Here is a 27,363-nt window from a genome sequence, read left to right on the forward strand (position 1 = left end):
GTACTTACCCTGAATACATTTTTCATTGATTAACACTAAAATATTTCTGGGAGCAATGATAGGTATCATAAACAATTTTCAACACTTGTGAAAAGAAAGAAAAAGGAAAAAAATACATTTTTTCTAGAAACTTGGCTAGAAGAATCACTTTGAAACCATTTGATAACCTATAATTGGATAAAATCAACTGTATTTTCTCTCTCTCCCAATATTTCCTACTATATTTCCAGCACTATTTGTCTCAATTTAGTGACACAAGAGTCAACGTAAGTGCTAAAAGAAAAATATAAGACCTATTTCTCTCTGTCATAGTTAAAATGTCCATTGTTTATTCTCATTAGTCCATATCCTACAACCTGTCTCTGAATCACCCATTCTGCGTCTATTTAAAACGTAGAGACAAAATCTCAGTCCTCCCAAACATTGCTATTTATGACCTGAGGAAGTATGCTGGGATTCCCCAGCAATGTTCCCATTGACGGCATTTCCATGGAATAAGCTTGCAAAATAACTTTCCTGTGCAGCAAGTCCATTTCCTGGATAGTAATTTAATAACTTTCACTGAATTCCACAATATTATTTAAACCTTTCTGTTAACGTATAACTCATAAAATGGCTTTCTATTGTATCGGTCCATGAGATGTATAAAGCTATTCCTTCTCTCTCCTGGCTTGGGGCATTCTCTAGAGGGTCCCACTAAAGCCACCCCTGAGACCCCTTCTCCTCCTTAGCCTCTGGTTGTCTATCAGTTCCTTCCACAGCGATTCTCTCTGTCACCCCTGCGGACATCCTATTAGGTCAGAGTCAAACACAATCCAGGCCAAATGTCTCTGTTCTGTAAAGAACACACATTTATTCATTGCCCTAACACCATTCCTCTATCTGCTCCACACCCCAATAGAGTCTCAGCACGCCTCCCTGACAAATCACCACGTTCTTCCCTGCTGAGCCTGCAGGGAGCCTCAGAGTGCCTCTCGACCCACCTCTTCAGGCATCCACTATCTACATAGCCAATGAAACCCACCTGATTATCTGGTCTTATGGAAACACTACCAGTTGTAATCCACACTACAATGAATGGTGTCACTTTTGACATTGATGTAAACTAGCAGCCCTACCTAAGAACAAGATGAAAACACCCATAAAATCGCTTTGAAAATCAAAGGAGCATTAGACAAATCAAAGTTAGTTTGGTATAAAGGAAAAAATATTAAAAACTAAATTAGGCCAGGCGCAGTGGCTCACGCCTGTATTTTCAGCACTTTGGGAGGCCAAGGCAGGCAGGTCATGAGGTCAAGAGGTCGAGACCATTCTGGCCAACGTTGTGAAACCCCGTCTCTACTAAAAGAACATAAATTAGCTGGGCTTAGTGGTGCGCACCTATAATCCCAGCTACTCAGGAGGCTGAGACAGAAGAATCACTTGAACCCAGGAGGCCGAGGTTGCAATGAGCTAAGATTGCACCGCTGCATTCCAGCCTGGGTGACAAAGCGTGACTCCATCTCAAAAGCAGATTAATGCAAATCTCTTCAACCAGGGGAGATAAAAGTGAAGTCATTGATAGTTGATAAGCACCATTTCTAGCTTATTGGTTCAAAATTATATTACTGCAATAACTTAAGCAAGTCATCAAATCTGTCTGAGACTCTATTGCCTCATCTGTTAAATGGAGATAATAAAGGAATCTATCTGATGAGGTTGTACTAAGAAATAAATAATTCATATAAAGTTCTTATACGGTACCAAACATAATTATCATTATGTAGCGCAATCCTCATTGGCGTTCATTATCATTATTCATTACAAATTTTAAATTAATCTTTTAATTAATTTGAAACCCAACTCCAACGCTGCCTCATCTGTAAGGCAGTTGCTCTTGAGGATTTTTATCATTATGGGAGAAGCACTCACTTTCTGTTCTTTCGTTGGGCTTGTTTTCTTTTGTATCTTTTCCATGAGGCTGTTAATTCTTTGAGTTCAAGGTTTGAGTTTCACCTGTTTGCCCCTAGTCTAAATCCCACCTCCCAGTCTAAATCTGTGCACCTAACATTTGACAGAGGTTCCCATGGAAATAAGACACATTCAGGGAAGCATTTGCTTCCAAGTGACAGAATCAAAGAACACTAACTTAAAAAAAAATTATTTATGGATGTAGCTGTATTTTATTTCATGGGCAAGTTCCCTAACTCCCCTTAATTTCAGTTTCATTTTCTAAAAACTAGGAATTGTAATGGCACTCAAGTCCTAAAATTATTACAATCATTAAATTAATATATGCAAAGTGCTTAGAACAGTACTTGGCACATGATGAATAAATGTGAGCTATTGCTTTTATTATAATAATTATCTTCAAGGAAATTATGGTTGCCCGTGAGGAAGGTGATGGCAAAAATGAAGCAGAAATGAGAAGGAAGAAAACCAAAGAGGAACAAGCAAAAGGAGAGTGCAAAGAGAGAAACAAAAAGATGTATCTGTGGGAGGCCGAGGCGGGTGGATCACGAGGTCAAGAGGTCGAGACCATCCTGGTCAACATGGTGAAACCCCGTCTCTACTAAAAATACAAAAAATTAGCTGGGCATGGTGGTGCGTGCCTGTAATCCCAGCTACTCGGGAGGCTGAGACAGGAGAATTGCCTGAACCCAGGAGGCGGAGGTTGCGGTGAGCCGAGATCGTGCCATTGCACTCCAGTCTGGGTAACAAGAGTGAAACTCCGTCTCAAAAAAAAAAAAAAAAAAAAAGATGTATCTGGATCCAGGCTCCTTCATTTCCCATGGACAAATCTAAATAGCAAGGGCGTCTCAAGGAGATGCTCTGACCTTCCTTCCGGAGCTCCTGCGGAAGGGAGATCCACATAAAAACTTCTCTGTTTTTGGCTTGTTTCGTTCTTCCTCTGCTCTTAAAAATGGTCATGTGGGGAATTATTAAATGTCACTGTCTTATTTAAACTCCCATGTGAAATCTATTTTTGTGTTTAAAAAACAACACACTGTGTATACGCCCCACGTGCCTATGAAACGAAAACAGATGGTGCCACCTAAAGAACTGAAGATAAAACATGCAGGAAGTTGATGAACAGAGTCACACATACCGGATGGTTAAAAGTTACTTTGAAAATGAAGGAAGATGAGAGGAGCCTTGTTAGAAAAGATTGAGTAGCAGCTTAACTGTCGTATTTTTTTAGAAGCTTGGTACCAGTTAACTTCATTTTCATCGATAAAAAGAAAGATGTGAATGTAAGGAATTCTTGGGGAACCATTTAATATAGCAACTGTTAAAGTCAATATCCTACATTAACATAACTGCCAAATTTCCCTTATAAATTGACAATGATGCTATTCCTCAAGGTTAAATGGTTTAAATTTATCAAATCAAACATGCAAAAAGAGATTGTAAAGTGGTTTGTCTTGATTTGTTTTTATAGCAACAGGGTCTCTCTCTGTGGTCCAAGCTGGAGTGCAGTGCTGCGATCCTGGGCCCAAGCCATCCTCCTGCCTCACACCTGGCTATTTTTCTTTCTTTCTTTCTTTCTTTTTTAGAGATGGGATATTTTTATGTTGCCCAGGCTGGTCTTGAACTCCTGGCCTCAAGCAATCCTCCTGCCACAGTCTTCCAAAGTGTTGGGATTACAGATATGAGCCACTGCACCTGGCCCCAGTTACGAAGTTTTCAATGTATATATGTCCCAAATATATCTTTTTTCATTACCTGTTTTGCATTAGCCACAGCTAATGTTAGGTAGTTTCTGATCATAGACTATTGGTTTTCATGGATTCTGAGAACTTCTCATAAGAACTGATTTATTGGTTTGGCTTACAGTTATTCATGGTATTCCATAGCTGATGTCTGGGAAAATAGGTCAAATATTGTCTTTTCAGATCGGTGATGTTGGAGTAGAATTATCTGGGTATGCCTGGCATTCCACTGGTTCTTCTCTAGGAACAGCCAGACAGAAAGAGCAAAGACAGAGTGGCAAGAGAGACATAGAGAAAGATGAGTCATGGGGAGAAGCAGAGACAGATAAAGGAGAAGAACAATACAGTGACGGTAAGAATAGAGAACTAGAGAGGGAAGAGACTGTCTCACTTACTGATGGCTTCACCTCCCAGAGGGCCATGGCTTGCCTTTGTTTCTGTGAGGTCTCTATACCCACACCATAACCCCTCTTTTTTAGTTGGGCTAGTTTGAATGGATTAGTGTCCCTTTCAAGGAAAGCATTGACCAGAATAGTTATAAATGCTTTCCTATTTATTGCTTTAGGGAAATTAATTGCCCAGGTCTTAAAAATATTAATCACTTAAGAAGATAATTATGTGGAACTTTTGCATAAACACACAGGCAAACACACACAAGAATACATACATGTACCACATACACACATAAATACACATAATTTTAAAATACATTAATTCAATGAAATATTGTGATTATATATATATATACATACATGTGTATATACATGCACATATGTGGACACACACAGGTCCAAGTATATTTTCCCCTCTGAGAAGTAGAAAATCTTACTGTGAGGCTCTCAGGTCTCAATCTCACACCATGGTAATCATCTGTTTGCAAGCTGAAAATCTTTAGTCCTTTAACAAATGCTAAGGTGTTAACACTAACTGCCTCTGGCTTAACTCTATCTAACTCTAGCTTTCTTATTCTAGTAGCTCTCTGTCTCCTAAAAGCCTGAAATATATAGACGTGTGGCCCTAAGGATTTAGTGTGACTGAAAAGGAGTGTATATCGGCACATAAATATTTATTCTTCTCAACGGTTTTGAAAACATGAAAATAGTTCTGCTAACTCTCAGGTTTTTTGACAATAGCAGTAAATACCTGTGTTCAGAGTACTAGCATTCATAATTTATCAATAAGTCACCTGTGAATCTGCTATTGGCCCAGAAGCCACTGGAGCAAGACAATAAGTCTATTAATAAACATAAATATTTATTTTTCTGCTAGTTGACCTCATGGAATTTCTAGGTTCAAGAAGCAAAATGAATTAGTTCATTCAGTCATTCACTACATAAATGTTCACCGAACATCTTGTATGTGTCAGGGCAGGGTACTTTGTTTAGCACAAGAAAAAAGGAGAGAAAATCAGAAATGAATAAGCTAGAGAAAGTTTTAAATTACAGACTGTGGCGGTCTGTCTCCGAAAATAAAAGATTAATTCTATTGCAAGTAAGCAGGAGCTTACGACATCAAAAGCAAGACATAAAGAATGTTCACATTCAATTCAACACACATTCCTTGTCATCTACTCTGTGCCTATTAATCTTGATAGTCTTGTGAGAAATATTTTGTAAATCCTTATTTTTGCAAAGCATGTAACAAAGTTTTATATTTCATTCTTATGATAAAGATGGAGAAATATAGATGAGGTATTTTAAATTGAATCATACTTTTAGAGTGAATTCAACAAATATTTGTTTTCCTGACACTATATACGTCCTGTTGTGAAATTATCTACATGAAAAAGACTAACTCTTGCCCATTGGTGAGTTTATAATCTGTCGTAGAAGGGGGCCAACTATGAACAGAACAGAAGGCAGCAAGTATTAAGTGGCATAAAAGATGTGCAGACATATGGCTTTGGAAATTTACAGGGTGGATAAATTGTTCTGGATGGTCAAGGAACACTGGGCATTTCTGATTTGAATTATCTGTTATAGGTGAGAGAGGATTTCAACAGAGAGAGATGTGAGTAAAAGATATTCCAGCCAAGGGAATTAAATGTAGAAATCCTGCATGGAACAGAGAAGAGTTCAGTTTGCCTACAGGCAGGCCATATAGTTACGGTGATCTTGAACACCAGAAATTTGAACTTGATACTGTAAGTCATGGAAATCAGTAAGGATTTTGGACTGGGGAAAGGCACCTAGTGCTTATAGATCCACTGGCATTAGCTTGGAGAAGAGTCTGCACTGATTAGCATCTTTGTCACGTCTTGAATGAAAATGTAAAAGGCCTGGTGCCAGAAAAGGAAACTGAGGCTGGGGGAGATAACGACCCAGGTCAGGTCACAAGAGCAGTTGACAGTATAATAGTTTGAAGTAGGAGGTACCACTCATGACTTGTTAGTGATCTTTACACTGCTATATCTGATCTTTTTCAATTTGTCATAGGCTAAGTCAGGAAAGGTAGTTTCTCTATTTTACTGATGAGAATGTTGAGAAGGTCAAGCCACTTGTTCTGGCTCATACAAGCAAGCAGGATAGATGGAAACACAGCCTGCAATCATGAGTCTTCAGAACACCTATGGTCACATTCCCCCACAGTGCTACAGACTCTCCTTTCCTTGTGAACTGGATAATCACATACCCGTGCCCCGCTTCCGTTGTTCATACCACCTTCAAAAATTGAAGAAGTGTCCAAATTGGGGAAGAAGAACACAGGCAACACAGAGGTGTTTTTTGTTTCTGTCCCTAACCTGACCTTTATTTAAAGAAACAATGCAAACTTACAGTTGTTCTGCAGGAGTTTGTCCAGGGAATCACGCCACTGCAGGGCCTCGTCCAGCGAGGGTCTACATCAATAACAAGAAGAGAAAGGGTACGGCTTAGATAGGGATTGAACCACATGTACCAGCAGTAACTCCTCCCGTTTCTCTTAGATGGAAATGATATGACCGTTGGTCTATGCTCAGGACAAAGAAGTTTGAGTTATTTTCTCTCTAACAATCGGGTTTGATGAGCTGGGTTTGCTTTCATACAGCTGTATTGCATATCTTCATCTTTCCTGAATGATTTGGTTAGGTCTGTCTCTTTTTAGAAGTACAGTTTACTTGTCATTAAGCTGTGACTTGATATTCTTGCATATCCCATGAAAGTTGTTCCAATTGTGGTCTTTTTTTCCAAATATAACTTCATGAAATTCAGTTGTTCCATTACAGGGATTGAACTGTTCTCGGCCTCACCATTACTGAATGTTAATTACCAAATCAGCAAAAGGCATTGGGGTTCTACATCCACATCCCAAAGCCATCTAATTAAGGCTAGTGGAAGATGTGAATGTATAATGCTTTCCTTATGTTGGGATTGTGTTCATACCAAATTTACATGTCAAAAATGTAGATACGGCCGGGCGCGGTGGCTCAAGCCTGTAATCCCAGCACTTTGGGAGGCCGAGGCGGGTGGATCCCGAGGTCAAGAGATCGAGACCATCCTGGTCAACATGGTGAAACCCCGTCTCTACTAATACAAAAAAAAAAAATTAGCTGGGCACGGTGGCGCGTGCCTGTAATCCCAGCTACTCAGGAGGCTGAGGCAGGAGAATTGCCTGAATCCAGGAGGCGGAGGTTGCGGTGAGCCGAGATCGCGCCATTGCACTCCAGCCTGGGTAACAAGAGCGAAACTCCGTCTCAAAAAAAAAAAAAAAAAATGTAGATACATTTCTCCTACCTACTTAGGACAGGATCAGACTTTTTTTAAAAAAATGTACTCTGTCTGATTAAAAAAAAAAGTGGTTAATATATCCTGAACAGGAATGTTATACACAAATACTTGAGAAACTGACTCAAAAGGAGAAGGTTATAGCCAACACATACTTTCTCCTTAGGCTGTTTCTATTTTAACATTTATATATGCAGAAACCCTGCAGCTATTTCATTTTAACCACCAATTTTTCTCTCACAGCAGGATGTGTCAAGTGGAGCTCCTATTGTCTGGGAAAGATGGCTGACTGCACACTCTTCGGCTCACCCGGCTCGAACTCTTGCCTTATGATGTGAGTTCTTCATTGTCAAATCAAAACAGACCGACAAAGCATTATTAGAATATTAAGGCCAAATGAGGTGTTTTTTCCTAAACTGGAATTTCCTTAGGTCTTAATTTGTTTATCAACTCTCCAGGCAATCAAAGAAAATTCCTACTTCTAGTTTTTATACAATGATATTTTGGGAGCGGTAAATTATTCAGATAGGCAGCTTTGGTTGAAATGACAGCTGCTTATTCTAGTTTTCATTTTGCTGTCCCAGGTGCAGAATCAGCTTCACTCTATTTATGTAAGGAATCTAAGACAGCAGTAGGTTTTGGGCTAGAATATTGTGAAAAATTCCTTTCCTTCTCTGTTCCTCATTGCAGAACATGCATAGGTTGTGAGTCAGGATTATATGATTTTTCATAAAGTTTTATGTGTTCACTCTTTGCAAGTTAAACTTGCCAAAGTGAGGGTAACAAACCTTGTGAAATAATCTTGGGCGATTTCTGTTTTCCTGGATAGAAACACAGCCATCATAGATGGAAAGCACACTAATGCCTCAGAAATTTATTTCTCTATAGTGGTCTGGTTCATTTTACTTCTATCCAGAAAAGGATCTATCTACTAGAGGTCGATAAATCCCCTAGGCTCTTTTATATTATTGCAAGCGGAGAACTGTTTTTGTACCTACGATTTCACATTTACATGTTGTCACAAGGCCTTACACATCTTACCTTCTTCGCTACAGTAGTTTCAATAATAGACCCATAATAGACACCCACCAAGCTCCTAGTCATTGTTGACAGAGCAGCAGGACATCAAATTATTGGACAAAAGAAACTAGCTCAGAGCAAGAGGAAGGCTGGTTTACTCACAGGATTTCCTGATTTTATAAATATTCTCATTAAATGAAATCACTTTCCTGCCCCACTTTTCCTCTGGTTAGTACAGAGGAGCAAAGGAAGAAGAAATGACATGAGCAGGTGCACCTAATTTAAGCATGTTGTCCGATCTGATTTGTCCCAAATGGTCTTGGGACTAGGCTAATGGTCAATAACAGCAGCACATCACAGCCAAGATTAAATTCCTGAAGAGGACATGTGCAGAGCCCACTTGGGAGTGAAACTGGTCCAAATTGATTTAAGGGCACAGTCGAGCAGGACGCGTCCCCCACAGCATGAAGCCCAGTGTTTTGATTACCAGCCTAGGAGCTAACAGAGGTTCATCCTGTCCCTATTCTCAGAATTTGCCAGTCCTCATTAGGTCTAAATTCATTGGAAACAAGATAGATGCACATCTAAATGACCAATAAATGTCCCAGTTTGCTAGGTCATAGCTGACTACAGAGGATGGGCATGGAGTTTCTGTGTGTGGATGTGTGTGGGAGAAAGAGGAAGCTATTTCAAATGAAACTCAAACATTTATAGAGATGATTAGCCACATGTTTTATAATGCCTAGTGTAAATGCCACCTGGTCCAGGAAGCAGCCATCTCTGCTAGAAGTGTCATCCCTCTTTTCACTCTACTCTTACCACAGTTACGCACTGAATCTCTCACATGGCAAGGATGCACTCACTGCCCAAGGGTTTAGGTTGTCATGCACAGAGAGCTTTTCCCCTTCCACCCTATCCCATGGTGTACCCTTACAACATCAATCCACCTTGCAATAAATGTGTGTCAGATTAATAAGTAAACGAATGATGGTTTTGCCCTGAGTTAGCTTGGTGGATGAAAGCCACAAATAACCCCAAACTTAGATTTTGATGACCGGTCCCACGGTCCCATCAACCAGTATTACTGCTTTGCAGTGCTGGCCCTTACTAGCTGTAACCTCTCTAACGTGCCTGTGGTGATGTTTTTCATTTGTTTTTGTTTTCATTTGATTTGGTTTTTAATCTATGCAGTGCCTGGCACACACTTAAAATGTCTTAATAAGGTTCTTGCACATCCGTGCTCTTAACAAGGAAAAGAAAATTCAAGTTATTTACTGTCAGTTAGACAAGCCTAGTCCCCTCTCCCTTCCTGCCCCACAGTGCAGTCTGCTCATGAGCAGGGTCAAGTCTATGAGCATCTATTGAGCCCTTACCTGATGGACAACAATGACCTGGGCACCATGGTTGGGGATACAGACTTAAGCAAAACATGTCACTTCTTGATATCCATATGTGGGCCTGAAATTGTACATACATCTTTAGTCCTGACAGCCAGGCTCACTCTAAGTTAACCAGGTGAGCATAGGCAGGACAACTTTCTTTACCTGTTTTCCACTAGCACAGGCTAGCTACTGTTTACACGTGGAGGTCATTCTTGAGTATAAAATGATGGCTACAACAACAAACCAGAAAAAGGGCTTAAAAATTGCTGACATGGGGAAAGGGAGACAATTATAATATAAAATAAGCTATGCAAATATCTATATCAGCTCCTAGCATTTTACAGTTGATGATATTGTAAGCCATGATAACAGTTATCACAAACTAAACCTGTGTGGTAGATTAATGTTGTCCGTTGTTTATCAGGAGGGGCTATAGCAGAGCCTTAAGGAATGCTCACGTCCAGAGGGTGAGCAGCAGTGGGAGTACTCAGAGAAAGGGAAGGCAGGGGGAGAACGCAAGACCAGAAGTCAAGGAAAAGCATTTTAAGAGTAGGTCAACTGGTGAGCCGTCAAACGCTGCAGACAAGTCACAGATGGGGCCTTAGAGACAACAGTTCTGGTGAGAAGAAAGGTTGAAGCTGGATGAGATGATACAGAAAAGACTGAAAGCCTGAGAACCGACTTCGTTTTCTACAGTTAGCCAATTAAAGTAAGAGAAAGGTATATAGATGCAGAAGGAGACAAAGGTGGGAAGGAAATGTTTCAGCATGGAACGTGGGTACCTGTTTGCTCCTAGGGGAAGAGGGTCCACAGGGAAAAAGGGCAGCTAAAAATGCTAAAAGGGGAACCGAGCTGGCTTTAGGGGGTAGGAATATAAGTAGTTGTTTCTGTTTTTTCTCAATGGTCCATTTTTTTTTTTTAAATGAGAACTCAAAAATACATGTTAAAAAATAGAAAATGCTTTTTAAAAAACTGATTCTACTGATGTCAATAAACCAAAGAATATGAGAGGGGTTAAAAATACCTCCAGTCAAGAGAAGGATTATTTTCTCCTCTGAGAAAAGAAAATGAGTTAAAAATACAGAGAAATTTTCAAGTGGAGAGACGAGAGAGAGAGATGGAGCTTATGCAGAACACAGTGTTTCCTGTCAGATAAACGGCGTGGAAAGTTGCCAAACATGAGGAGGTGGGATGGGGCTTATGGATTCAGAGGCGAGTGGGAAACTTTTTTAGTGGTCGCTGTTGAAAATGCAATAGACACAGAATTATTCTCTAGGGATATGAAGGATTTTTCCAAAACAATTTAGTCTTCTGGAGGAAGGAAGAGGATGGGAGACAAGAAAAGCAAATAATCCAATAAATGGTCAGCCCCAGGGTTTGTTCCAAAACAGCTTCTCTCTGAATCCCTGGTAAGCCCAACATTTTAAGGGTCTATGTGAATGTTAAAGCAGAGATTTAAAACAGGAAATGTAGAGCTCTATTTTTTAAGGTTAATTCCAACAGATCAATAACAATTGTCACATTGTTTACTTCAAAATAGATGTTTTGGTCTGTTCCCGCTCTGAAATGTGGTTCTTATTCTCCACTACCCCTTGGTGCCTGCTGCTCCACACTGAATTAGCTTCTCCTTTTCAAATGCAGAAAATTCAATTATGCCTCACTTCCTGTTTAGAATCACTTTGAAGTAATAAAAAAAATAAGGGGGAATGGAAATATTCACTTAGGTTAATGGAAAAAGATTTAAAAAAGAAAAAGAATAACTTATCTCTTTATCTCCCAGTCAATCCAGCTATATTAAGTTGAGGTCATTTGGTCAAAGGATGGGCTGGCCACTTCATATAAATGTTACATATAAAAAGAGAAATGCAGGTTAAAGTGACTCCTATATTTTTCCCACACTCTGTGATATCCTCAAAGCTCTAAGATAGCAGAGCGAAGGAGTCTGAATACCTTGCTGTTTTCTTCTTCCCATTTTCCTTTCTTGATTTTCATGGGTGTCTCTGTTTTAATGGGAAGATGGAGTGTATCTGTCTAGGTAGTGACAGTCTCTGTAGCTAGCAGGGATGATGATGCACAGTGGGAATGCTGGGAGTCGTGTTCCTGAGGTAAGCCCGGGCCAGTGCACACTGTTCCTGCTATGAAATGTCATAGCAGGATTCACTGTCGTAACATCATGATTCTTTAGAAGTATAGTTCCCTAGGTTGTCTGAATTGACAGGAGGAATATGTAGGGAGAGGGGAATGGGGATGAGGGAGGACTGCAGAAATCCAATCAAGAATGTTAATTTACGAATTGGAAAAACAATACTTGGTGTACCTTAAATAGAAACAGCTAGTCAAGTGTTCATTCTTAAGTAACAGACTTTGTTCCTCTGTTGGACCTTGAGGGCCACTATCGTGGAGAAAGAACGATTAGGCTCACATCGTCTGCCTTGCCCTTAGCATCTCTCTGAGGGAAATGTTCTCATATCCCCCTGCTGGGGAAGCAGTCTTAGACAGTTCGTCAGCAGGTGAGCAGCCAGGGTTCGTAATTAACTGGATCAGGAGTGGCTACTAAGACAGTGAATGAACAGGTATTTTTACCACACGACTGTGTGGTAAGTAACTGGGGAAGTGGCTGGTGTTATTTTATAAGTATGGTCTCTCCAAAAATAAGGCAGAGCCTTATCTTTCACTTTTAAAATATTCTATCAGTATTCGATAAGATGATTCAGACATGAGATTTTTTTTTTTTAAAAGCTTCTTTGCAAACCAACTCTCTGAGGGTCTTATGATCCTTAATGAGTATTTGAAGGGAGTAGTCCTACAGATGAGGAATGGTGCTGAACACTTGAAAAATAGCCATCCTCTGGAGGAAATGAGTGGAATCCATATTCATGACTCACCTCTGGGTCTTGGCTGGTTTCTCCGGCTTCTCATTGTATGGAATGACAAGGTCACCAGCTGAGTCTGGCTTCTGGAGGAGAATTCCCAACTTGATCTTAATTTCCTTGGCCCTGAAAGAAGAGACACAGGGGGGAATGAGGACACCACAGGAGCGTCCAGATTTCAAAGACAGATTTCTTCCTGTGTCAGAGAAACACAAATGAACAAAATCCCATTTCACTTGTATGTCTCTTGTGGCAGAAAGAATACTAACGCAGAAATTAGGCCACCTAAGTTCTAATAATTAGCATTTACCCAGCTCTTAGTATGTCCTTTGTTAATTTGCACTACATTTTAATCCTCATTATTGTTTTATACGTGTTCACTCATTTTATATCTGCAGATACTATAGTATTATTTCCATTTTGCAGATGAGGTCACTGAATGACAGGAGTTTAAATAATTTAAGATAACCCAGTCAGTATTTGGTGGAGACAGATGTGAGCCCAAGCTGTCTGATGCTAGAGCTCCCAGGTGGAACTATGCACGCATTACCTACCGGTCTTCTGAGGGCTCTGGTCCTCACTATTATTAGACATATGACATTTGGGAAAAATGACTACTTTTTACTGCCGGACCTCAGTTCCCTCATCTGTAAAATGATGATGTTAACCATCATTTTAGATGTCTTTTTGAGCCGTTTCCAGCTATAAAATCAAATCATTCTACTCAATTATTTATTTCTCTCTAAAATTTTTGTTTCCAACCTCTTATCCATTGCTCCCCATGGCTGTTCATGCAGTGAGCCTTGGTAAATGAGTACTAGTTGCCAAACAGGGAACCACAGCAGAATGTACTTCTTTGTAGCTTCAGTATTTCAGTGAGTAGGTATGGTCAGAATTCTGGGTACTCCTCCGTCACAGGATGCAACTATTTTCATGTTCAGTGTTAAAACTAAACTTCTAATCTATCCATTACTAGAAAAGCACCAGGCAAATCTTAAATATTAATCCATAGGATAAGTTGTTGAATATTGGGAGACCCAAAAAGCTACACTTTCCTAGTGACTTTAGCACATTACTCATGCTTTTAAGAGAGGGTTCATCATATTCCATTATGGTCATTGACTTAAATGCTTCTGTTTTTCCACTTGAATATGAGAACTTTTTGATAATAGGAATTTAGTCTTAAATACATTTTTTCCTTTTTTTTTTTTTTTTTTTTTTTTTGAGACAGAGCCTTGCTCTGTTGCTCAGACTGGAACTCAGTGGCACGATCTTGGCTCACTGCAACCTCCGCTTTCTGGGTTCAAGCAATTCTCCTGCCTCAGCCTCCCAAATAGCTGAGATTACAGGTGCATGCCACCATGCCTGGCTAATTTTTTGTATTTTTAGTAGAGACAGGGTTTCACCATGCTGGACAGACTGTCTTGAACTCTTGACCTCGTGATTCACCCGCCCCGGCCTCCCAAAGTGCTGGGATTACAGGCATAAGCCACATTGCCCAGCCTCTTAAATACCTTTTAACCCTTGTGCCTAGCACAATGCTTGGCAACATAATAAACATTTAAAAATATTTGCCAAAGTGAGCTAAAAATATCTTGATTTCGTTCCTTACAAATCTGCTAACATTTACCTCCCAGTCAATGCTAATCGTAAACAAACTCTTAAAGAGATGTGGTGAAGTTCACATGGCGGCCGAGTAGGGTTTTACTACTGTACACAGACTTTCCCCGTTTGTTCACGGGAAGACAGCGATGAGGCAATTTAAGTAAATAAAATGCCTAAGATTCGCAGTTACGGATATTAGGAAGAAAAATTTCAGGAAACCTATTGTGGTAACTTATAAAAACCCCGCACACACCTCATTATCATAACGTACTTTCCTTTAGGCTAGTAAATATGGTTTTGAAAACTACGTTTTAGGAATAGTCATCTCTACAGTGAGTGCATGCGAGGCGCACTAAATTAGAACTATGCGTCATGTGATGCCTTTAACTTTTGTTCTTCCCAGCTTAACTCTTCATAATTTATTCATTTCTGCTTGTTGGGTGACTGATGGGCCCAAAAGGTAACTGGTATCTTATTTTCCCCTCCTTGCCCCCATCCATTTGCCAAGCTTACGCCAATACGTTTTTGTAAAAAGCTTACTCCAATTACTTTCTTGTAATTTAGTCTTAAATACCTTTTTTTTCCTTTTTTCTTTTGGGTTTTTTTTTTTTTTTTTTTGAGATGGAGTCTTGCTCTGTCACTCAGACTGGAACACAGTGGCACGATCTTGGCTCACTGAAACCTCCACTTTCTGGGTTCAAGCAATTCTCCTGCCTCAGCCTCCCAAGTAGCTGAGATTACAGGTGTATGCCACCATGCCTGGCTAATTTTTTGTATTTTTAGTAGATACATGGTTTCATCATGCTGGACAGACTGTTCTCGAACTCCTGACCTTGTGATTCACCCTCATGATTTCTTTTCATTTCGTTCTGCTTTCATTCTTTCCCTAAAACCCTCTCACTGACTAAAGCCATCTCGGGTCCCACACTACCTCAGATCAAGCTCAGCACAGCACTAAGGCAGAAACTGGGACTGTTCTGCTGCGGGAGCTTATATAACATTGTGAATTAGAATCATATTGCTTTAATTCCAGGGATTGCAATTTACTTAAATTATCTAATATTTAGTTCTTCTGCCAAGAAATTGGGATTGATAAAATAGTATATCTTAAGACTTTTTGAGATGATTAAATATGCTAATGCATATGAGTCACTTAGCACAGCATTTGGCATAGAACACGGCTTCTTCAAAGTTAGTTCTAACTACACAATCATTTTTCCAACCCACCCCCCGTGTTCCCTAGCTTCGAGCATCACATTGAAACATACAAAAAATCCCCCACAAGTTACTAAGGAATTACTACACCCACCACCTTCTATATTCTACCTCTGGGGACAAGCATTGCCAATTTTATATTTATCTGAAAAATGAAGAAAACATTAAGTGGGGAGGAGAAATGCATGCAATATTTGTGGCTACCCTCTGCTGGCTAACGTGCAGTATTACAGTCAGAGATGCAAGGTGCATAGGACACAGTACCCCACCCGGTCCATGAAAAACTTCATAATCCATCTCCTTCTGGGTCCATAGGTCCCTCTCCTCCTGTACACCAGTGGAATGCATGCTGCAACTGTTTTCAGTTTCAACCTTGACCCAACAGTCCACTCGCCAATATTTAGATAACAATTATGTAATGAAAGTCTCTTGTGTTTAGATTCCTGTTTGGTTGGTTCCTTTGGTTTTGAACTTATCTCCCCTCTCAATTTTAGTTCCTTTTTTTTTTTTTTTCCATCTTTTGCTCCATTTGAGCCTTTTGTTTTTGTAAAAGGCAGAAAAATATTTGTGTTTGATTGCCTGGTTAAAGAATAATAGTTGGGGATTAAGGGGTAATTAACAAAGAAGTTGAATGTTTGTAAAATAATTATTAGTGACTTAATTCATTTAGTCCTTACTGAGTTACTCATTGATCATGTTTACTGTGTCAGGCACTACACAATAAATATACACACACCACTAGGTTTACTCCTTGCTTTCAAGGTGTTTTTAGCCTGCAGAGGTCTTAGACATGGAAACAATTATAAACGGGTACTTAGAGACAGACTGTCCAGAAAGCAGCAGAGCTCCAGTGGAGGGGCCCCGATGTCCACAAGGACAAATCGGGGGGAACTTCTCAGAGGAGGCAAAGGTGAAACTAGAGAATGAGCAGCAGTCAGTCAGTTGGCTAGAAAAGAATGAGCTTTCCAGAGAGAAGGGGTACGTGTTATTTTAAGGAATGTAAAAGTAGTCTGTACTGCAAAAGGGTGAAATGCGAGAGAGCAAAAAGCCAACTAGATGAGCTTACTCTGCCTCCCTTCCAGATAGAGGGATGGATGTTGGAGGGAGCTTATACAGTACCCAGCCTGCAGCAAAGTTGGTATGAAAACAAGCAAGAGATATAACTATTGAAAGGTTCCTCTCAAAGACTCTCGGTATGTAAAGAGGTGGCATCCTATCATATGAACTCAATGTATCTCACATTTTCTTTTACCAAATTTCAGGATATATTTTCTGTGAAAACACCAATTATAAATGGTAGTTAAATGCTCAAGACATACCACAAAATTCTTTTAAGACCAGGATGAATCAGAACTCTACTACTATTTTGTCTATGTCACTGCTTAGACTTTTTTTGTGGAATGATCTAGAAATCAACTATCATTTACAACATTGCCTAGAGAAAATCATACTCCATTTCCTCAGAGTACACAAACATACGAGAACATGAGGTGACTCTTTTTCTCTTATTTGCCCTGGGGATGTAAGGGAGAAAAGATACTCGGTGCTTTGGAAAAGTCTTCTTTCTATGGCTTCAATTTCTAGCTTGGTATAGGCTCAAGGATAGAGCATTACAAAGTTAAGAGTATATAAGTGGTGAAGTCCATTAAATTTAGTTAGGAGCTCAGGACCATTCAGGGAACAAATAGTATTGCGTTTCTGCTCATACAACAGTAACAGTTTGAAGGCCAAGGAGTTGACAGATGCTGAAGTTCAAACCACTTTAAACATTGTACTGTTTTCACGAGACTAAATAATGGTAGCAGATTTGTTTTTCTCCTCAAGAATTCCTGGAATATTATTTCATCCCCCTTTCCCTTTCCTCTGTACCAAAGCCTCACAGACATAAATATGAAAATGGAACAAACCAAATGAAAAATTCAAACAAAACAATAGCTCAAGCCTAACAAACTGTTTTCCCTTTATAAACTTGAATGTATCTGACATTAATTTAACATCAAAAATAACACTATCCAGAGAAGATCATTTTCTAATTTGTTTACAATTTCATGCTTGGTCTCGGGCTCTATCTGACTGCACACTAGGCCTTTTTCCTGGCCACGTTACATTAGGGCTTGTTAACAAGAAACTATTTTTATCTCCTCTCATCTCTCCTCTTCCTCTTGTTACTCTTTTGTTTTACAAAGAAAAACTTGTTTTGAAATAAAACCCATTGAAAATGCTTGAGTAAAAGTTTAATTAAAGGCTCAGAGGAAGATAATCCTTTGTCTAGATGACTCGCAGTAGTGATTTCAAACTGAAAACGGTTTGGATAATCCTGGGGCTGTGCAATTTTAAAACTGCCCCCTCTGTAGGTATGCTGGCTGGCTGGGAAGTCAAAACTCAAAAGGCCACGGCCCACCTCAGTCCGTCCTGCTAGTGCATGCATTTATTGGGTTATTACCTTAAGATGCATAAGCGTGGAAAACCAGCACAAGCAATCACTAAAAACAGAAGCATAGTTAAATTTTGAGAAATATAATCAGATTCTACCAGAATATATGGAGAACCAGCTATATATAGAGTATTATATTAGGTGTTTCAAGAGTTGCAGAGGTGTTTCTTGCTTCAGAGACACTTGGAACAATTGAATATAAAACATACATGTAAACCGTATAGTAGATATTTTTTCAGTCATTGATGAAAGTAGATGGAGTATAATAATAAAATAAGTATACTCTGACCCCAAGGAGCCCTAACTTCCCAATGTGCAATTGGAGACATTATATACCTAAAAGCTGCTCCTGAGATATTCTCAGAGCCCTCTGAATTTTGTATTCATTATTCATAGAATTTTTCAATCTGCATTTATATCTCCATGTGCATATGTGAATATTGTCTGTCTCTCCCACTGAAGTGTCAGGTCCCCAACAGCAGGGTGAATATGTGTCTTGTTCACAATTACAGCTTTAGCACTTAGCATAGGGCCTGGCATTTAATAGGCATTCAATAAAGATTTGCCATGTAAATTGATGAATGAAAAAATGAATAAATGAACTGAATTGCTAGGTTATAATAAAACCGCATTTTGGGGTGGAGTAGGTGAAACATTGGAGTGCAGCTTAACATGAGTCATTGAGGACTAAGATGTCTCTAATTTGTTAACTGGACAGAGGTAACACCATTAAATGACTATAAGCACTAAAAGTAAGTGCATTCAATTTCTGTCCTTGAAAGAGATTGAGAATGGTCGAGTGGGGCATTTAGTTCCTCATTTTGTATAGAACATATGCTGATGAGAAGAGGCAGGGAGGATAACTGCAATCAGTAGCAAGCTGAAAAGAGTCAATTATGAGACCATGATTTTTTAGGATTTAAAAGAAACGGAAGTGGCTGGGAGGCATAGGCTATTCCTGTGGTTGAAAGACTTGGCAATCACAGACAGGTTTCTCTGTAGATGCCAGACATATGTCAGGAACAACGACAAGGAAGAAGAGACGGAGGAAAGTTGAGAGGTATAACGCAGGACTTTTACAACACATTTCCAAAAGAGGTGTCCACACATGGGATAATCCATTTAAATTCAATGCAATTTAAATCCGTGTCGCAGATGCCCCCTGCTGGGTATGGGAAGGCATGAGCATTAGCAAAGATGGAAGCTGAGAGCAGATCGGTTCCAGGATGCTTCCTCCTGAAGAAACACCAAGAAGCTTCTTTCCACGGACTACAAAGAACGTGTCTGGAGTAGATATCCAGGAAAGATCTACGCAGGCTTCTAAAACCCTCGCTAGCTGTCAATGTCCACAGCCGGGAGTAAGACGTTTGCCGGATTAGAGACCAGAAGAGACAGGAGCTCCTCTGAGTTCTGTGCAGCTGAGAACTGATCTCAGAGGCAGAACCGAGCAGAGACTGACAGAGGGAAGGGGGCCAGTCAGGAGGGATGCATTCGGTTGAAAGCTGGAAAAGCCTTCTCCCTGGCTGCTCATTTAAAACTTTAGATCAGTGGAGTTTGCTCCTCGCAGGTGGCTCATGGAGACAGGGTAATGGATGATCCTGAAAACCCTTAGCGGAGTATAAGGATATGCTAGTGGAAAGTCAGCTCAGTTCTGGGGCTGAAATCCTCAACTTGCCAGAATCTTCAGCATGGCCCCTAAAAGATTGACTCTCAGCTGCACGGAAAGGCAGTGCTGGGTGATTGTGGTAGAAAGAATCTATCGCTTTGGCGTCTACACTTTTTCTGAATTAACCTACTTCAGTTTGAACTGCAGAAAATTCGCTCATTGCTTGTGCTTTAACAGCATATGAAAGAGAAGTTTAGTCATGCGTGTGATATCATGTTAAAACATATATTTATTATTTCTATAATTAATACATGATACATGACGAAAATGACTCTATGGTTAGTTAATATGAAATACTCCTCAGGTGCTCCAAATGATAAAAAGGTGAAGAACACGCTAAAGAATATGTAGTAGCAGTAGTATTAAAGTGTTATGACTTCAGAAACGACAGCTCTTTTTCCAAACACAAGTGAATCATTCCCTAGTAGTGTTTTAGGCTTTTGCTCATATTAGTGATTAATTATGTAATAAGCCCCTTCAAACTATAAGATGACTGCAAAGATGAAACTGACAATGTCATTTGTGTCAAATATATTCACAGAAAGCACGTTATTATACTGTTTCAACTCTTGATATGTTCTAATGTTTCCCTTCAACAGATTGCCTTAATAACAATTCTTTTCATTTTTGTGTTCAAGCTGTTACCTCAACTGCCCCACGTTAACTCATTGTCAGTAAGGGACCATCACAGGTAGCCTGTGGTAGCAGACCAGGAAGTCTCCTAGGGTTCTTGTTTAAATAAGCTGACTTTGTTTCATAGGACCATGGTAGACAGAGAAAAGCCTGCGCAGGCTGGGTGGCTCATGCCTCCAATCCCACTTTGGGAGGCTGAGGTGGGCAGATCACCTGAGATTGGGAGTTTGAGACCAGCCTGACCAACATGGAGAAACCTGGTCTCTACTAAAAATACAAAATTAGCCGGGCACGGTGGTGCATGCCTGTAATCCCAGCTACTCGGGAGGCTGAGGCAGGAGAATTGCTTGAACCCAGGAGGTGGAGGTTGCGGTGAGCTGAGATTGCACCATTGCACTCCAGCCTGGGCAACAAGAGCGAAACTCCGTCTCAAAAAAAAAAGAAAAGCCTGTGCAGCTTCTCCTTTTGTTCATTTATTTATTCAACAAATTAAAAATATGTTTACTGAATGCCTACCACATGCTGTACACTATAATATGTTTTGAGATTCTCAATGAAATGAAAAAAGACAAGGCCTTCTCATTGAGTTTATGTTTAAATTGGGTAAGACAGATACAAAACAAGCAATGAAAAACAATGAGATGAAAAATTGTAGCTGGTTGTAATCGTTACAATATCCCATTATGTATGTCATAGTTAATTCAGCTACTTGCCCTAATTAAGCATTCGCGTCTCAACGGTGGTCAACAAGCCTTTTAGAAAGACTGTCCTCCAAAGGAGGCTGCTGTAGCTGCCTGAGCTGTCTCTATCGAGGTTGACATCAGATGCTTTGCCAGCTAGCAGAACAATGCTAGAAGTGAGTGCTTACATGTAGCCTTGTTTATTAGATAATGGGCTCTCTCCAGTCACAATAATAATATTCAAGTCACTTGGACTAGTGACGCTATTGTGGAAATCCTCACCAATTACATAGAAAGATTTTGAAAATGTAATTCATTCTTAACCCTTAGAGATGGAACCTGTGGCCTGATTCCCACGTAGTCCTCTGTCTAGCCATTGATGCTAAGATTTATTTTGTCTGATACCAGCTAAAGGCTATTAGAATTCCAGCTTACAATATTGTTGTATCTGAGCAAACCTTTCATACAAGGTGTAGTCAAGGCAGAAAGAACTAGGACTTTACTGGGATTATAGAATAAGTCATACGAACATTTTACCTGAGCTTATTAGTAAGTATTTGTCCAAAAAGCAAGGAACAATTGGATTTCATTATGTGTAGGGTGGCCTTGCTTTCATAAATCTGGCCCTACTTGTTGGGCATCCTCTTCCTCGGTAACCTGGGGGTTGGGGGGAAACACATTTTATCTCCCCAGATCTCTAATATATCCAAGTGTGGAGGACCACATGAGGTCACCAGACTTTTATTGAATCATACAACTCCTGAATCTAGGTGCAAAGACTCCACCCATGATCACACAGTCACCCCTCTCCACGGCAAACAGGCAGAAAACAAGTGATCTGTAGCAACTCTTAAAGATAATAATAGCTTAAATACATATTAATGTTTCAGGTGTTAATTTGTATGTTCCTCCACATGGAATTTTTCCTTTTTAATGACTGTAGCCGGCATTTTGTGCTTTCTTGCCTCTGAGGGAGTTGTGTTGTGAGGTCAAAAGCAGATGATAATTGACAGTAGTATCGCATTTTGGCATCTGTTTTCTAAAACCCCAAATCACTGATATGGCAGCTTGTTCCCAGAGAGAAGGACTGAAAAATTTCTGTATTTGATGAGTGGTAAAGAAAGAAGCAGAAAGCCTGGGCCCCGTAGCTCATGCCTGTAATCCTAGTACTTTAGGAGGCCAAGGCAGGTGGATCACCTGAGGTCAGAAGTTCAAGAACAGCCTGGCCAAGATGGTGAAACCCTGTCTCTATTAAATATACAAAAAATTTGCCAGGTGTGGTAGTACGTGCCTGTATTCCCAGCTACTCAGAAAGCTGAGGCACAAAAATTGCTTGAACTCAGGAGGCAGAGGTTGCAGTGAGCCGAGATCGCACCACTGCACTCCAGTCTGGAAAACAAAGGGGAGACTCTGTCTCAAAAAAATAAAATGAAATAAAATAATATAAAAATAAAAGAAGCAGAAAAATAAAAGAGAATCCCTGAGAAAATGTCAGAGGACAGGGATTTAGGGTTCGATACTAGGCAAACCTCATCTTCTCCGGCCACATGCACCTTTTCAGGAGACCAGGGAGTTGGCAGGAGCACAGAGGGGGACAACTGTGTGGTGCCCCTCATGAGACTTGATCCTAAGCAACAGGATTCCTACCCTTAGCCAAGATGATACCCAAACTCACACACAGGGCTCTAGCTTCAAGAGATTGTGAAGCTTCGAGCAAGAAACTGATAAATAATGATGCATATTTATAAATTTTCATAACCCAGCCATCTATAATTGTGAAAGGCCCCTACCCCAACACACATACACTCACATACGAGATTGCTTAAATTTAAACAGGAAGTGTTCAAGAGAACTTACTAACTGTAATGGTGATGAAACCATGGAAATCGTGAACAATAAATGTGGTGAAGTTTCCATTACAGAAGAAAAGTTACCAAGAAAAGATTAGCAACCAGCTGTTTTGGATAACTAAGTCATATGACCACCTGGATGTGTCCAAGCAATATCATAAGATACTTTCCAGATCCCCATTCCATTACTACAGTCACAAGTAACATGTTGAATTGTGTAAATCTTCCCTACACTTGGCAGGACAATCTCCAGTTCCCAACCATGGCAAAAATCCTGTCTCACGCTATATAACTGGAAGTTTGTAAAGCAAATAGGATACACGTTATAAAAACTGTTCCTAGAGAGAAAGTCAAGTAGAACAAATAAACTCTTACTTAGAAAATTCAATTAATACCAAAACTAAGCTCTTTTTTTCTTAAAGCAAGAGACAATAACATAGTGGTATAGGGTGCGGATATTGGAGCCACACTACATTCATCTTACTACATGTGTGACTTTTGGCAAGTTTTAAAACCTTACCTTGCCTTAGTTTTCTCATCTGTAAAATGAAGGTAATAATGGTAACTACTTCATAAGCCTTTTGTGATTAAGTGAGTTACTATGCATGAAACGCTATGTTAGTGCCTAGCACATTTACTATGGTACTCCCTAAGTGGCAAGGTTTATTATTATTACTTAAAGTCCCGTGCCAATGAAGGAAAATGTGTAGCTTATTAACAGAAAAAAAATGACAGCCGTCAACATAGAATGTAACATTGAGCATAACAATTGGAAATAGAGAAAAATGCAAAAAACAGTATAACAGCAAAAAATTTGCCCTTGACTAAGCCCTATTATCAACTCAGTCAGTACTTTTCTGGGTGATCTTGAATATGTTATTTGAGCTCTCTTGTTTTCTGTCAAAAAAGAAAAAAGGAAGAAAAAGAGAAAAGGAGGAAGGAAGGAAGTTTAGTGAAACAACCTCTAACAGCTCCTCTAGCTCTCATAAATTAAGATTTCAATATTATCACATTCAATATATTTAATATAGAAATGAGAAAAATCAAGGACCTGAGATGTTCAATGCCTCATGAATGGCACCATGTATTCCTTTTTACTCAACACTTCTTCCCAACTCCCCATTTTTATGTAACTATAATCTCCTTATTCTCACAATTTATAAACTCTCCGATCTATATTATTTAGACTGTCTTCTTTATTGCCAAGAGCTAATCTCTCACAAATGTTTTTCTGTCTTCCCAGAAAATCCTTTTATTTTTATTTTTTAAGACAGGGTCTCACTCTGTCACCCAGGCTGGAGTGCAGTGACATGATCTTGGCTCACTGCAGCCTCCACATCCTGGGCTCAACTGATTCTGCTAACTTTTTTTTTTTTTTTTTTTTTTTTGAGACGGAGTTTCGCTCTTGTTACCCAGGCTGGAGTACAATGGCATGATCTCGGCTCACCGCAACCTCCACCTCCTGGGTTCAAGCAATTCTCCTGCCTCAGCCTCCCGAGTAGCTGGGATTACAGGCACACCCCACCATGCTTGGCTAATTTTTTGTATTTTTAGTAGAGACGGGGTTTCACCATGTTGACCAGGATGGTCTCGATCTCTTGACCTCGTGATCCACCCGCCTTGGCCTCCCAAAGTGCTGGGATTACAGGCGTGAGCCACCGCGCCCGGCCAACTTTTGTTTTAATACTTTTTTGTAGAGACCGTATTTTGCCATGTTGCCCAGGCTAGTCTCAAACTCCTGAGTGCAGATGATCCACCAGCCTTGGCCTCCTAAACTACTGGGATTATAGCCCAGAAAATCCTTTTAAATATGTTCTTTCTTCCTCATACCTAAATTACCACCTTTCTCCAGGTCTGAATTACTGTAACATCCCACCTGCCCATCTCCCTCTTCCTGCTGCAGTGCGTTCAGCACTCCCTATCAGACCAGCCTTTCAGAGGCAATTTCCTCCTCACTTTTAATGGTTCTCTATATTAAACACAGTAATTCTCAGACTTCAGTGTGCACCCAAATTACTTGGAGCTCTGGTTAAAACACAGACAGCTGAGCTCCACTCCAAAGTTTCTTTTTTCCCACCATTTTTGGGTGTACAATTTTATGAGTTTTAACACAGATTATTGCTACAGTTCTGTCACCACAGAAATTCTCTCATGCTGCCCCTTTGTAATAAAGCCCGTACGCTATCCTATCCCTCGCAACCACTGATCTGTTCTCCATCCCTATGGTTTTGTTTTCTTCGTATACATAAGATCATATGGTATGCAGCCTTTGCCTCTGACGTTTTTTCATTCAGGAGGTCTGAGGGGAGGCTGGAGGATTCACATCTCTGGTTCAGGACCACGCTTTGAGAACCACTGATCTACCGTATCTACTTCCAACATCACTTTCTGACTTCTAACATCCTTAACTGCTAACCTTATTTCCCATTATTCCCCACAACTATGTGCACACCTAGTCCTGTTGGCCTCCTGAGTGTCTCCCAATCACACCGTTTTTTCCTCCCTCCACCTCTGTGCTAATTCAATACTCCAGGACCAGAACAAGCCTCACTCTTTTCTCGAAACCTCTGTAAGTATTCCTTCCCAGACTGCTTTCTCTCTTTTCTGCTATAAAATCACAAAAGAGAGGCATATTTAAGGGACCTCAAAGAGCTTTTAATTTACATTCCCCATTTTAAAAGCGGGAAAACTTAGAGTTATAGAAATTAAAAGATGTTTCCAAGTTCTCATGGCCAATAAGTCACAGAGCAAAGAACAGAATGCATTTCTTCTTCTAAGGTATGGATAGCTTGTTTTTACAGAATGACTCTAGCTTTTTCTAAATGTATACCTAACACTCCCATATGTATGTACGCCCAGTGAGATAGTAAGCTCCTTGAGGATGGGCACCATATCTTACTTCCTCGATCTCCCCAAAGCATCTTAAAAATAGGCCCCGTAAAGTTGCTTTAACTGTTAGGATGGCATAGATGATAAGAGCACAGGTGCACACTGCTTGGGATATATTCCAACTCTTATTTACCAGCAGAGTGACGACGGCAAATTACTTAAATTCCAAGCCTTCATTTTTCTATGTAAGAAGGTGATAATAGAGTTTCTAACTCATAATGTTGTGATGCTAAATAAGTTAATGCATTGAGGGGTTTAGCATGGCACTTGGTGTATAGTATTATAACTACTCTATAATTGTTACCTATTATTATTAGCACTATTATTTTGTCCTGTCCCTATCATAGCATCTTGCTTATATGTGTTGATTGATATATGTTAGTTGAATGGGTGAATGGATAGCATAGCATAGGCTAGGGTAGGCTCAACAGAGATCTATTTAACTAGCATTCAAGGTAAACTCCTTTCAGAAGATCTCCACCTCATAATAATGCAACCAATTCAGATAGCAAAGAGAAGACACACTGCTGGCCTCTTCGTTGGGAACTCCTATGGAGGGACAAAGAAAGTAAGTGTGGAGATCACCACTGCTGCCTAGTTCAGCTCAATTACATTGTAATATCACCCCCGGTGCTGTAATTTTACTTGAGTTTTTAAAAGAGTATTGTTTTTCCCAAGCACTGGCCACTGCCTACTCAATGATTCCCATGGAAATTGAGATATTTCCCATGCTTTTCTGGCCTGTCTCTGACATGCTCATCCCTCAGAGTAGGTTACTGGGGGTAAGGAAGGAGACAGTGGAGGGACAAGACCAACAGGACAGAAACAGTTTATTTCCCTTTGGCCTTAAATTCCCTCATCTTATTCAAAATGTTGTTTGCAAGATTGCTGGACTTTTGGCAAATCATTTTGGAAGCCAGATAATGAATAGTGGGAAAATTGTCCTCAAGTCAAAGAAGACAGACATTTATGGTTTATTCTGAGTTCCAAAGGTGGAAGGGTCAGAAGGGATTCCCACGAGAGCTCCTCTGAACACTACCGTCATTCAAAGCCTTTGAGCGTCTCCATGTCCTTCTGCTTTGAATTACACAGAGGGACTTTATAGACTGAAGGTTTCTTATTGTACATGGCTCTATTTTTAACTCATTTTATATATCATAAAAAATAAATGAAAGGGGTAGTAAAAGGTATTGGAGAAGAAGGGAAAGAGGAGAAAAGTAAAATTAATTGAGATCTTAATAAACATTAACATATATTACATCACTTAATAAAATTACAGTTCCCAGGACTTTAATGTGTCCTCTCACAATACATTTACATAAAATATACAAATTAATTACCGAAAACAACAATACTTGGTCGACATTTATCTTTGCCGGCTTTCTAAAAGAGTTTGCTGAGCAAAATAATAACGTAACGATGAGGAATGAGGACTGTTTCTGAAGCGCTGAATTCAATCTCAAACCAGTTCTTCTTCCCCCAAAATTTAACAGCTGCTTATTATTCCCAAGATTTCCATTTTAAAGAACAATCTATTTTTTGACTCATACATTCATTTCTGTATTCATTTGCTTGTCAGATTTTAATAGAGCAAACACTATTTGTCAGGCGCTGTACTAGATGCTATGGGGTTGTTTTACAAAACTAATAAGCAATTATTCCTGACCTCAGATTGCTTTCATTTTACAAAGGAGACATACATAGATGCTTTTATTGAGGTGCAGCT

General features: G+C 39.8%; 1 protein-coding gene and 1 long non-coding RNA gene across 2 annotated transcripts in view; one reads left to right on the top strand and one right to left on the bottom strand.

Moving 5' to 3' along the window:
* The window catches only part of RGS5 (regulator of G protein signaling 5), a 56,360-nt gene that overhangs the window by 9,757 nt on the left and 19,240 nt on the right, over positions 1-27,363 (bottom strand). The window contains exons 2-3 of the mRNA XM_012468888.2: positions 12,681-12,791; positions 6,467-6,528 (exon numbers count right to left, since the gene is read on the bottom strand). Coding sequence (XP_012324311.2) covers positions 6,467-6,528; positions 12,681-12,791 — 173 coding nt within the window. The remainder of the gene's footprint in view (positions 1-6,466; positions 6,529-12,680; positions 12,792-27,363) is intronic.
* The window catches only part of LOC135272322 (uncharacterized), a 50,609-nt gene continuing 29,479 nt past the window's right edge, over positions 6,234-27,363 (top strand). Inside the window, exons 1-2 of the long non-coding RNA XR_010340482.1 lie at positions 6,234-6,397; positions 7,637-7,727. This is a non-coding gene — a long non-coding RNA (uncharacterized LOC135272322). The remainder of the gene's footprint in view (positions 6,398-7,636; positions 7,728-27,363) is intronic.

This window comes from Aotus nancymaae, unplaced genomic scaffold (genome assembly GCF_030222135.1).
Source record: "Aotus nancymaae isolate 86718 unplaced genomic scaffold, 86718_ANA_hifiasm-v0.15.2.pri h1tg000108l, whole genome shotgun sequence".
In the NCBI taxonomy this organism is placed as follows: domain Eukaryota; kingdom Metazoa; phylum Chordata; class Mammalia; order Primates; family Aotidae; genus Aotus; species Aotus nancymaae.